This window comes from Centruroides vittatus, unplaced genomic scaffold (assembly GCF_030686945.1).
Source record: "Centruroides vittatus isolate TY-2023 unplaced genomic scaffold, ASM3068694v2 scaffold_769, whole genome shotgun sequence".
Lineage (NCBI taxonomy): Eukaryota > Metazoa > Arthropoda > Arachnida > Scorpiones > Buthidae > Centruroides > Centruroides vittatus.
The window spans coordinates 649,702-663,059 of record NW_027122717.1 but is presented as its reverse complement, the minus strand read 5'-3'; the positions used below and the strand labels follow the sequence as shown (position 1 = coordinate 663,059).

The 13,358-nt window shown below is 29.7% G+C and overlaps 1 protein-coding gene across 1 annotated transcript in view; it reads right to left on the bottom strand.

The window, feature by feature from the left end:
- The window catches only part of LOC136989937 (low-density lipoprotein receptor-related protein 4-like), a 229,817-nt gene that overhangs the window by 17,040 nt on the left and 199,419 nt on the right, over window positions 1–13,358 (bottom strand). Inside the window, exons 17-27 of the mRNA XM_067288244.1 lie at window positions 12,333–12,520; window positions 12,056–12,257; window positions 10,177–10,366; window positions 9,972–10,103; window positions 5,375–5,512; window positions 5,043–5,301; window positions 4,805–4,967; window positions 4,496–4,718; window positions 4,297–4,425; window positions 473–650; window positions 175–393 (exon numbers count right to left, since the gene is read on the bottom strand). Of these exons, the coding sequence (XP_067144345.1) occupies window positions 175–393; window positions 473–650; window positions 4,297–4,425; window positions 4,496–4,718; window positions 4,805–4,967; window positions 5,043–5,301; window positions 5,375–5,512; window positions 9,972–10,103; window positions 10,177–10,366; window positions 12,056–12,257; window positions 12,333–12,520 (2,021 nt within the window). The remainder of the gene's footprint in view (window positions 1–174; window positions 394–472; window positions 651–4,296; window positions 4,426–4,495; window positions 4,719–4,804; window positions 4,968–5,042; window positions 5,302–5,374; window positions 5,513–9,971; window positions 10,104–10,176; window positions 10,367–12,055; window positions 12,258–12,332; window positions 12,521–13,358) is intronic.

Genomic DNA, 13,358 nt, shown 5'->3' with positions numbered 1-13,358 from the left:
GACTATGTATGTAAAATTTATTAATATTTACAGAAATGTCATTGAAATACAGACTACATTTAAGATGACATAATTAAAAATTTATTTTTTATTTATGTGTAATTCAATTATCTACTAAAAAATGTTAGTTAGTAAATTTGTATGCTGTTTTATGAATTTAATATGGCTATTTACCCTTTTCTTGGATATACAGCAACTGCACGTGGTTCATCTAAATCTAAATCAATAAGAATAGTTCTTGATGAACCATCTAGTCTTGCTACTTCAATAACATTTTGTCCAGTATCAGTCCAATATAAGTTTTTGGCAATCCAATCAACTGCTAGTCCATCTGCTATTTCTAAATTACTGCTTATAATAGTCTTCAAATTGCTACCATCCATATTTATGCTCCTGAAATTTGAATTGAATTGCAAATTAATAATAAAGATATTAATTCTAATAAAAAAGTTAGAACAGTGATTCACCAAACCTTATTACATCTAATCGCACGTCTGTATAGAATATCCTTTTGTTTTGATAATCATAATCGACTGCAACTGCATTGTATATATCGGGAATAGAAATAAATACATTTGAATTATCTGGTGTATCCATAGAAATACGACGGATGCTTTTTTGGCTTGCAAATAGTAAAAAAGTTGTAGGAACTGAAATACATAAAGGTTTACATTTATATACAAATTGTTTAAGTAAAATAATCTCTTAAATAATGAGTAAATCTTAAAATATTTTAAAATCAATACTGATTATATTATTATTATTATTAAATCTGTAAGATTCTCACTTTATCTTAATAAATAAAAAGGAATCAAATTTATTCCAAGTAAAGTATATAGAATTTTTAAAGTATTCTAACTTAATAATTTTCTATTTTTATTTTTGTATAAATGTTATAAATTTTATCTAACATATTATAAATTGATTTTGTTTCCTAATGCAACTTTTTCAACAAAGAGATAATCTTTATCATCAAAAGTAGGGGTTGCAAACTGGTGGCCCAATTAATCAGATATAGTCCATAAAGGCTTCATATTCTTTTCTAAAAACTTGTGGAATTAAAACAGAAAAAATTCAAATGTCTAACTGTTTATGTAAGTCATAAAGGTCTGGAAACAAAAGGGCATTTGTTAGAGCAATTTTTAAAAATTATAGTATATTTTGGTTTACTAAAGTGACCAGATTCTCTGAACTTCAACACAGGATGCTCTAAAAATTGAAGATAGGAAATGTAGGTTGTGAGGTTATTTGAATAATTTCACTTATTAATAATGTTTGGCCAGCATAACCATATTGATATCTATGAATTTTGAAATAACTGGAGGAAATAGTTTACGAAAAACTTGCACCTTTTATAAATCTAGTAACTCTTTTAATGAAAATAAAAATGTTTTTGATCTGTTTCATTGATTTTCCTCAGTTACAGAATATAATGAAATGGAAAAATAAAAAAATGTAGATACAAATTAAAAGAACAAGAATTTGAATTTAAGGATGTTGTCTTAAAAATAATAAAATATATGAAATAACAAGTACATGCAAAATTAATAAAATAAAAATAAACAAATAAATATCCGTTAATAAAATGAAGAAATAATTAGATTTCATAAATGGACTGTCATGCGTTAGACACATTGTCCACATCCCTATGGTTGATAGACCTGGATTTTTTTATGAGCCTTATAAATTTCTAGTTCTTCTAGGTATCCTATAGTATGTATATTAGATGTGGGTCTGATGATTTTTGCTTGCTCCCAGTTTACTTGTATGTCTTGGTGTTGCAAGTAAGCTGCCAGTGTCATTTATTGAGATTTTTTTTAAATTGCATACTTATGTTCCCTGAGTTGTTGTTGTAAATTATGTCCAGTGGCACCTACGTAGATTAGATTAGTTTTGATGGTATAAAACCATATATCCACAATTCAGCATCAGGGATTTACTCCATCCCAATACATGACCAACATTTCAAATCAAAACTAATTTATATAGATGCCACTGGATGTAGGAGATCAACGAAACTCCTCAGTTACAGAATATAATGGAACGGAGAAACGTTTTTACTTTTTATTAAAATAGTTGTTGGATTTATAAAAACATAAGTTTTTTGTTAAAATGTTGTTGTCTATATCAGAGGTGGTAAACCTACAGCACATGTGCCCAAAGTGGCCACATAAAGAGAAATCATCTGGCATGTAACATGTCATACAATTTAGATTTATCATCTGTCTTTTTCAATCATCCTTTTGGTTTATCACCTGATCATCTTTTTTTTAGCCAGCCTTCTTGCATTTGTTCTAATTAAAGCATATTCATATAATTTCTTTAAATGTTTGAAATCTAAAACTTTGGCATGCATAAACATCTTTAAAGCTAAGTATGCTTACAATAAGGCACACTGGTTCACCATCCCTGAGTCAATATTAATGACTAATATTGTGGGACATTCTTTTTGGCAGCACCATTTCACAGTATTCTTTTTTTAAATAAAAAAATGAATTAAAATTTGCTTATATTAAATTTTCATTTCTTTCACTTTTAAATATATATTAATTTTTTTCATTTTCATAAATTTAAAAAATTTAAAAAATAAATTACTTTTGGGCAAGATATCACAAACTCACCCATGAGTGAGTTTGCAGTGTACAATTTCACTTGTATTATGAAAATAACTTTAATATGTATTAAATAAAATGCTATAATTTTCTTTTTAAAAAATTGGCTGATGAATTTACACATATTTTTTATTAATGTAGAAAGTGAAGACATTTTAGTCTTTCTACGTATTTTTTATTAATATTAATTTTCATTGTATGAGATATGAAAACATGGCAAAAGTGTTTATACTTATTAATCTGATAAGTCCTAATTCTAGGCCAATATAATAGCCTTATTGGTCTGAAATCAAGACAGTTAGTGCTTAGTGTATGATTTATGCAACGGCACTATACTTAGCTGCATCTCTACATAAGAAACATTGTGGTAATTTACTAAGATAAAATATTCTATATATAGTAAATTTTAAAGAATTCTTCAAAGCAACTTTTAAAAATTTTAAATCTGTGAAAATCTGGGGTTAATAATTTAATTTGTCAACCAATATAACAAATTCTTGTTATAAGTATTTAAATAATTTTTACTTGTTTTTGAAAAAACTTGTATGAAGTTGAAAATGGAACATCCTGTTCAGTTGGAGAAAGATAACACAGTTCCTTCAAAACTGATAGTTTAGTGTGGGATTTTACACATCCTATTCATAAAACCACTCAATTTCCATCATGGGTCAGAAGAGTGGGCTTAATTCGATTGTTTTGATTAGAGGAGATTTTTGTTAAAAAGGGATAGGTCACCTCCAAAAGCTAGCTAGCTCAGATCAGTTCAGTTCAGGTTAGCTCACAACTCTCCTATAAAAACTCTGGCCTCAGTGTTCTCGTCCTCCTATGAGGCAAGTTGAGCGCATTCATTTACTCTCCAGAATAAATTAAAGATTCCTGTCATCTCTCATCTGTCAATTTAATAAAAATAGTTCATTTTAAAGTTCAAGGAGACCTACAGATGAAAAGAAACTGATAATCATCGAAGGTAATATGCATTGTAAACTCTCTCTCTCTACTGGAAACATTAGTGTTAGTTAGTAGGTCAAATTTTTGAATTCCTTTTTGGAAGAAAAAAATTTGTAATAAAATTTCAACTGTAATATCTAATTAATGTTTTTATATTGTTTTGAGTTTATATTTCATTTAAATTAAATATATATACAGTAGAGTATCGTTTATTGGAAAGCTGGTTAACTGAAAGCATTCCAGTCGGCAAATTTAAATTTCCACTAGTGCTGTGGCACTGCAATCTTTGGCATGTCTTGGGCTATTCCAATATTTTTTTGGTTGGTGTGTGTGTTTCATCTGGCATCACTGGCACTTTTATGTGGTGTTTTTCTGAGGACTGTGTGTCGGGGCGTGTGTCGTGCTGAATCAAAATCCATTTCCATCGGGGACATTAATTTTGGATCTGTGAATTTTATACTTGTAACAGGTCATGCTATAGGGTTTGTACCATTTGCAATGGCAACTGAACATAAATGCATTGTTCTCAGTGTTTCCAATAAACTTAAAAATCTACAAGAACATAGAGCATATATTTATGTATATAAACACTTTCTTTCTAAAAGATATTAAAAATTTTAGTTAAAATATGTGGATTATAAAATATAAGATGAAATATTATCAGTTCTTTGTATCAATTTTCATATTTAACATGAAAAAAATGTAAATTTTTACATCAAAACTTGAAAATATTTACCATCATCACAAGAGTATCCATCATCGTGTAATACTATGCCAGTTGGACAAGCACATGTATAACCATGAGGATTTCGTAAACAGAGATGAGAACATTTCCCATTATCATCACCACATTTATTATGACTTACTGTAAGATAAAGATTTTATTATATAATATCATTATTCAAATAGTTATATAATGTATAAAACAGCAATACTTTGATCATCTGGGTGAACTGCTCTAATATCCATTAGACCAGATAAATTATCACATACAGTTTCAATATTTTTATTATTTTTCTTTTTAATTCTTTGAATGGCACGAATTTCCCAATCTGTCCAATAAATGTAACCACCTGATACAGTCAAGCCATAAGGGTGAGGAACATGTTCGATAATAATTCGTCTATTTTTTCCATTTAAATCTGTTGCTTCAATTACCTGATATAAATATTTATAAAAATTAAACATGATTAATAAACTGATGTTAATTTTTAGTATCTTTTAATAATAATAATAAAACTCACATCTGTTTTAGCATCAGCCCAATATAATTGGTTACTTCTGCTGTCTACTGTCAAACCATTTGGCCAGCCTAAATTTTCTTTAATAATAACTATTCGATTATGGCCATCCATATCGGCTCTTTCAATACGAGGAATATTTCCCCAATCTGTCCAATACATATATCTAATGGAGAGTACATTTTAAACATCGTACAGAATTATAAATATAAATATATAACAATTTATGCAGTATACAGACCCCATTTGATATATTAGGGTAATTGCTCGAGGGCTATCTAAATTCTCCCATATGAGAACTTTCTGAAATTTTCCATTCAATTCACAAACTTCAATTGAGTTATGACCACTGTCAGTCCAATAAATTTTTCGTCCGTGGAAGTCTACAGCTAATCCATCAACTGTATCTAACCCATGAATAACAATATCTTCAACATGAGTTCCATCTAAGTTTGATCTTTGGATTTTATCTAATCCATTATCTGACCAATAAATCTTTTCTATAATAAGATATTAAAAATTTTTTAAATTCGTTCAATAGTATTTCAATACTAATGTTGAGTAATTTCTCACCTTCTACGCTATCAACATCAAGTGCAATAACATTATCTAAATTCTTTATGGGTAACACGACATCAGCCAAATAAGAAACGTCTAATGATATACGTCTTATATCAGTTCTTCGAGCTACAATAATGTATGATTGCATACCTATAATGTAAGCAAAAATATGATAATAAATTACAGCCAAACAGTTATACTGAAAGTAATTGGTTTCTTTAAATAAATTTTAGAATTTCACAGCCTAGAAATTACTAATGATCTATATAGAATTGAAGTAAACCTATTTCAATAAAATGGCAAAAGACATAAAAAAGTACATAGAATATTGTTAGTTTATTAATTTTAATATTTTGATATAATAAAAATAATTAGCTAAGATTTATAGCTCTTATAGTAAATGGCCTAGGCAGAAAGACAATCTGGAAGGCAAAAAAGGCAGTATTTTCCAGATATGTCAAGTTCTATTCCTCATTGCGGCCTGCAAAAATGTCCCACAGTGCCCACAGAGTGAAAATTAAAAACAAAAAAAGCTACATATTTCTCAGAAATTAACATCTTTTCAGAATTAATCAATTATAGAAATTTCACTAAATTGCTATAGCAAGTAAACAACAAATATTATGATTAAGACTTTTCTAAGATAGTAGCTTTGTGATTAATTCGAATGCCATTGCAAAGGCTGATAGGGCATTTTACATTAGAAAGGGACTACTATCACAAACCTAGAGACCTTCTCAATAAAGAACAACATTCAGATTAATCCAAACAAAGCTACCATCTTACAACCAACATGGGTTTTCCCTGTTTTTCATCTTGAAAAATTGGAATTATACAAGGTGACCAGAAGAGTGATGGTCATTAATTACAAGACATAGAGACCATCTGGAAATCTTTATACAAAGTATCTTAATCAAGATTCCTCCACCCCCTCAAAGGACAACACTTTTTAATCAATACCTTCACATCATACATTGATTTTCCTACATAGTTTCAATTTTTGTTACAAGTAATAATGCAAGCAGTTGTATCAATATTCTTCTTGTTTTTAAAAAGTACAGATAAACACACTGAAACACCAGAAACAAGAATTTTTGATGTAAAAACATAAAAACAAACATTTTCCAGCATATTAAATGGTCATTTTTTTAAATGGAACAAAATATAGAATACATATTTAAATTAAAACAAACCAAAAAACAATGTTAAAAACAATCATCATTTGTAAAGTCTTGCACATGTTTGATGTGGAAGGTGAGACAAGATTTAAATGAAATTAAGATACAAAAATTATTGAAGTTTGTAGAGTGCCTTCCATACAGATAAGACAGTGTGCCTCTTTGTAATTAATTGCAGTTCCTTTTCTAGAGACTCAATAACTTCCAAATATTTGATACATGCCAGGTTGAAAGAATGGTGTAAAAGGTATTCCTGATTGAAAGCAATATGGATATCATTGTCATAGGTAAAGGCAGCCAGGGCAGTTTGTGATGGAAAGACCTTTCTGATTGAGTATTCACAATTCATGTTCATTAATTTGAGTGTTTAGGCATCTAGCTGTTGCTACTGCATATGCTCAAGGATAGTTGACCTTGTTGTCCTGGATGGGGATAGTGTACTGTACATACATACGTATGTACAGTACACTATCCCCATCCAGGACAATACCCAGCATAAATTTTCTCTCAAATTGGGCCTTGGCATTCTTGATTATTGAAAAAAAAACAGTTGGACTTCTCCTGCAAGTGGTGTTATAATTACCTGTGTGGGTAATCTTGTAGATGTTAGAGAGGGTCTTATTTTAGGTAGCCACTTTATAGGACTTACAAGTTAGTGTGACAATTGGATCAGATCTAAAAAGTACGTTCTAATTATGATCACTGAATTTATTATGTTAAACCCAATGATGACTGTTTAAAGTGGTTGAAAACATTACTTTGTCTATTACAGTATGTTTTGATTTTGATCTACATCCAGTTTTACAATGATAGCAGGATAAGTTTCAATTCATCAACAATACTCAGAAATGATATTACAATTGATAAATAAATGCATTATCGTAAAGATTAGTGCTTGATGTGTTCATTATACCTTCCTCGGAGGCAAAAGTTTTACTTATTTATATATATGTGGTTTGCCAGTGCCAAAGTTTACAGGAAGACCATAATTCAAATTTTTCAAACTACATCAAAATTAGATTTCTTAATGGACTGTCATTCTGCAGGCCTTTTCCTTAAGTCCATATTCAGAATTTGTCTCTCCAAGTCTCTCCAAGGATTTTTATAGCTTTTTTCAAGAATGAGATTCCTTTGCCTCAGAAGAGCTGTCCACAGAAAAAAGTATTAATATGTGTCTTGGTCTTCTTGAAAGACATTTTTGAAGTCTATTATTCTATTTTAAAACAAGTTACATAATGAAAATCCCGAGTTACTACGTAAAATCAATGCTGACATTGTTATTCTAGTAGAATCTGTCGTCATCAGATTAAAATAAACCTACAATAAAAAGATCTGGTGGATTTCCAAGTTGCAAAATAAGCACATAGGCAAAAGATATGACAAAGGGCATATATGTTTGGATAACATCATACCATCAAAATAACTATTAGAGGTCATCAAATTTAGCCCAATGTATGATCCATCCCCTATATCAAATCCAAGTATTTCTTCCTGAATACAGTAAAACTCTTCAATGGAATGGATAATGACCACAAAGAGCAGTTTTCTATATGTGATACTCCAACCTTATGGAATAAAATCATCCAACCAGCCTGTAAGCCCATCTGGAACTCTATCTTCATGGATAAAAAGTAGTTAGCATCCAATGACAGTCACTGTTAAAGTGGTCAAATCTAAGGTTATAATCTTGTGACACTTGCTCATCATTTTTATGTCTGTATTATTCAGTTGTCTGTCGAAGCCTTTTGTTTGTAAGTTTCCTGAATGTTCCACTGCTCATTAGGCCTGAAGGGACAATAAACCCAGTGAGGGAACAAGAGGGGGTATATAAGGACTAAGGATGAACGAATGTGCTTTCTTTCCGACTCAGTGCTATTGGAAAAGAGACGAAGGTGATCGGCTACAACTGGAGATTATAATGGAAATGTCAAAAGCCAATGGATGGGATTTGAATCGACCCGATGGTTAGAAGACAGCAAATGTGTGACGAGCCTAAGGAACCCTTCTCTGTATTTTAATTGTATACAGTAGACTAATCTTGTAAATAATTTCATGGATCAGAAAATATATAATTGTTGCAAAAGCCGAATGAATGATTGATGGGAACAAAGAATACTGTAAAATTTGGATAGCCTTGTACATTGTACAAAAATCAGATTTTATGTTAACTCAACTTCGTGTTGAGGAAATAAAAGAAGACATTCCAAGAAGGTAAGTGTTTTGTTAAGAGTGTATCTTACAATACAGCAATGAAATGGAATGTGCACAGGTGCTCTCAGGGTTTCTCAGCATGCTACATAATATAGTGGTATGTTTCACCAATACAGAGTTCACACAAATTACATATGCTCAAGGCCAGCATCCTTGCACTGTCCACAAAAATCCAATACCTGGAACAAATATTCTTCAACAAGTCTGTCCCACTCACAATAAAAATCAAGAAGATCAGAAATTTATAACTAGTATATATAAGTTTATATAGAATGGAATGCAAAACAAAAGATAGAAGACAATTTGAAAATTAAAAAACACTAATGCATTATTTTTCATCCAATCAGATATAGTTGAGGTCATCACATTTAAGTGATACAGAAATGCATGTTAGACTAAAAATAATTTTTTGAACATATATATATGTGTGTATATATGTTATATATGTGTGCGTGTGTATATGATACAATGAAAGTAATCAAGATTTCACTCAAAGGAATACAATTAATTTATTATACAAGGGCGTCGCCAGCCAATGGGCCAGGGGGGGGCAAGATGATATAAATTGATAGAGGATATGAATTGTATGTAGGTAAAATAAAAACGATTCATAAATTTTAAGAAGCTTAAGATTATTTTAATTAAAACATAATCTTCTTGGGTTTTTCGTGCGGGAATTATAAATCGGGCAATAAATGACTTAGCATTTAAATAATTTTTTCGCATGTCTAGGGAGGGGCAACTGCCCCTCTGCCCCCCTCTGGCGACACCCTTGTTATTATATATAATAATATTTTCCAACATATATATGTATACTTCACCCTTCAACTTTGCCTATTAATTTTTACTGTTAACTTCTTGTTTAACAACAAAATAGTAGTAAAGGGATCAGCTTCCTATTCTAGAAGAGTTAGCTAAAATTTTGACCTGGACTTGCACTTATTTTCATAGGTGCTTTGACCTATATGTATTAAGGCCCCGTCTCACCACCTTGTTTCTCTCATTGTGGGAGTGATTAAAGTAAAAGACAAGCATGAATCTTCTAAACTACCAATGCCCAATATTTTTATCCTCTTTATCCAGAGAATAAAAATAATTAAATTAATATATTTATTTTACTATATCAATTTTTATCTGAAAGGATAATTAATTAAAATCTAAAGTACTTATACCAGTATATCATTTGTGATCATATTACAATTCAATAATTTTTTTCTTACTTTCTGAGCAAGTTTGCATATCTTCCTTAAGTAAAATTCCTGTAGGACAAGCACAGGTATGACCTATTGGAAGAGGAGCTATAAGGCATAGATGACTGCATCCACCATTTTGTGATTCACACATGCTACTAACTATAATATAAATAATTTCACATATATTTATTATTGACTTAATTAAAAATCAAAATATAGGAAGAATAAATACCAGCCAATCTGTTACTGTGAAAAACATGAATATCCATGAGACTATCAAGATCAGTCAAAAGAGTCACTCTCTCTTCTCCTGTCAGTTTGTTTGCACTCTGGATGCTTTGGTTTTCCCAATCTGTCCAATATACTTTATCTTCATACAAAGTCAATCCAAATGGATGTGGCAAATCAGTTGCTATAAGGATCTACCATTATTAATCAGAATCAGTTAAAAAATAAACTTTAAAACTTTATTACATTAATATTTAAAAAATTTTAAATGATAGAAAGTACTAAGTCTGAACTATCAAGGGACAAAATGGACCCTGATTTATCATTCTATTTAATCCATTCTCTACCATATATAATTAGAAATACAATTTTCAGATATTTAGGTAATAAATTCAAATTCATGATATTTATAATTTATCTTTTATGTAATTTTATTCAGGGTTGTAGAGAGGCAATCTGTATCACTCAAAGACAAAAGGCTCTATCTCCAAAAAAAATTTGAAAATCAAGTATGCACACTTGTTATTGTGCTTAATTAGTATTCTTTACTGATACCATCCAATGTTCTGTAATTATTATAGAACATTTTTCTGTAGAATATTGTAAACCTGCAATATCTATTTTAAAAATAGGAATTTAATAAATTATGTTTACAGCCCTGCATAAGACAGTCAATTAAAATTACAGAAACAAAATCAATTCATTAATTAATCTAATTCAAAATGTACTTAATATGTACTGTACAGTGTTCCAAGAAGGGCTAAGCCAGACTTATACAAGGTATGGTCAAAAAGTTTTTGGATTGTGCCCACAACTTTATAATATAAATAACCATTAAAAAAAATTATTTTAATAGTCTTCAAAATAGGATCCTTTTGCATTTAAACAACATCTCCAATCTTTATTCCCAGATCTGAAAACAGGAAAGAAAAATCATTCTTTTGCAGGTTTTTCAAAACTTCCAGCAAATTTTGATTGATCATTTCCTTCAAATCAAAATCTTTCAGTGTTACTTTTAATTTTGAAAAAAGGAAACATCATTTGGGGCTAAATCTGAAAACTAGAGTAGCTGAGAAAGTATGGGAGTCTTATTTCTGACTAGAAAGAAAGAATTGAATAGGCTTTAAGTGGCTGAGCATCATCTTTTGTCATACTTTGAAAGTCTTTTACCTCTCAAAGATAATATAAATAATAGTTTATCATTCTAGAAAGGGTTGCAGATATGTATGTTGCAATGTACACTAACATACCAGGCCTCTATAGACATTTGAAATCATTAAAAAACTGAAATAGCTATGAAAAGATTTGCTTCAATGTAGCTGTATGTCATATAGGGCTGTAGTGCTGTTATTCCCTGTAAGGAAGTTTTGGATGGAAAAAAAAACAAATTATATATGACATTTTTTAAATAAAACATTCAGTTTAATGATGAATTTTTATGGAGGTTTTGAAAAATTCAGCAGTGTGATTTCTCTTAAAAATTTCTCTAATTGTTGAAAAAAAAAAAAATGATTATTCATAATCAAAAATATATAATAAATAAATAAAATCAGCCCCAAACTTTTAAGGCTTCATCTAAACACATTTTTCCATTAACAGAAAAGCATGTGAATATTACTTTTTGATGTTCTACAATGTGTGTAAGAATCATTAATATTTGAAATGGAATACTTCATTTATGGGTGATGTTAGTTACATGTTTGTAATACAGAGTAATGAAATTGATTTATGGTATATGCTAAAATCAAACAGTTGTTGTAAAGTAAATTTAAATCTTAAAATAAATTTTTATTTAAAATTTGTTGTCAATATTTAAATTATCTTTTTTTACTAGTAATTTTTAATATAATATAAAAACAGAAGAATAACAATAATTTTTCTACCTGACGATTTTGTCCATTTAAATCGCTATATTCAATAGTTTTCATTCCTGCATCTGCCCAATATAATTTTTCTTTTTCATAATCAATGGCTAAACCATTGGGCCAAGTAAGATTATGGTCAATCAAAACAATTCTGCTTGATCCATCCATTCCTGCTCGTTCAATTTTTGGTGTCTGTCCCCAATCTGTCCAGTACATGAAACTAAAATATACTGCATGTAAATATGCTAAAAACTTTAATTAAAAAATTTTATAAAAATAATTAGCAATTTCTCACCCTCCAATTGGATCGACAATGATATCTCTTGGGCGGTCCAGGTTTGCCCAAATCAGAATAGTTCTCATGCTTCCATCTAGATAAGATACTTCGATGCGATCGGTACCAGAATCAGTCCAATATAATTTGTGACTGACCCAGTCAACAGCCAATCCTGCTGGACTTTCTAAATTTGTTCCAATCACAACCTAAAACACACAGTTACTTTTCAAACATTTTAGATATTACGTCATCATGATTTATAATTTGAAATTTGTGGAATATTTTCAAATTTTGCTAGTCAACATAATAAAATTTTTGTATTAGTTGACATTAAAAAGTGGATATTTGCATAAATAAAATTAACATGAACACCTTTTTTTCCTAGATCAATTTACTTAAACAAATTATGTTGCTTATTTCATAATAAAGATGCCAATCATCATATGATTTTAAAGACAATACAGTAGAGCATTAATTATCCGACCACCAATCAACTGTCACATTGGTTAACCGACCGCGTTCTGGTCGGCAAATTCAAATGTCCTCTAGTGATGTGGCACTACAATATTTGGCTGTCTTGGCTACTTTAAAATTACTTTTGTTAAATTTTTGCGTGTTTTAGCTGGAAACACTGGCTCGACCATGAAAGGGAGGCCAGTATTTAAACCAGGCTTAAATACAGAAATAAAGAAAAAATAGAAAATTATTTTGTGCAAAATAAAGAAATAATTTAATGATGATTATTATTTTTTAAAAAAATTGTTAGGCTTAACGTCAATGAAAATTCAATGCAAAGTAGGTTAATAGCGATATACTGTACTAATATGCTTATTACATGGGATATACTAATATACTATACTAATAATGTATTTTTCATACTTTTTGGTTATCCGTTTTTTCAGTTATCCGACCAACCTCAGTCCCCAATTGAGTCAGATAATCGATGCTCTACTGTATAACATAAATAAATAAAAATATATCATATATATTTATTTATTTATACATATAATGGAATGAATATTTGAATTTACAAGTTTTATATTT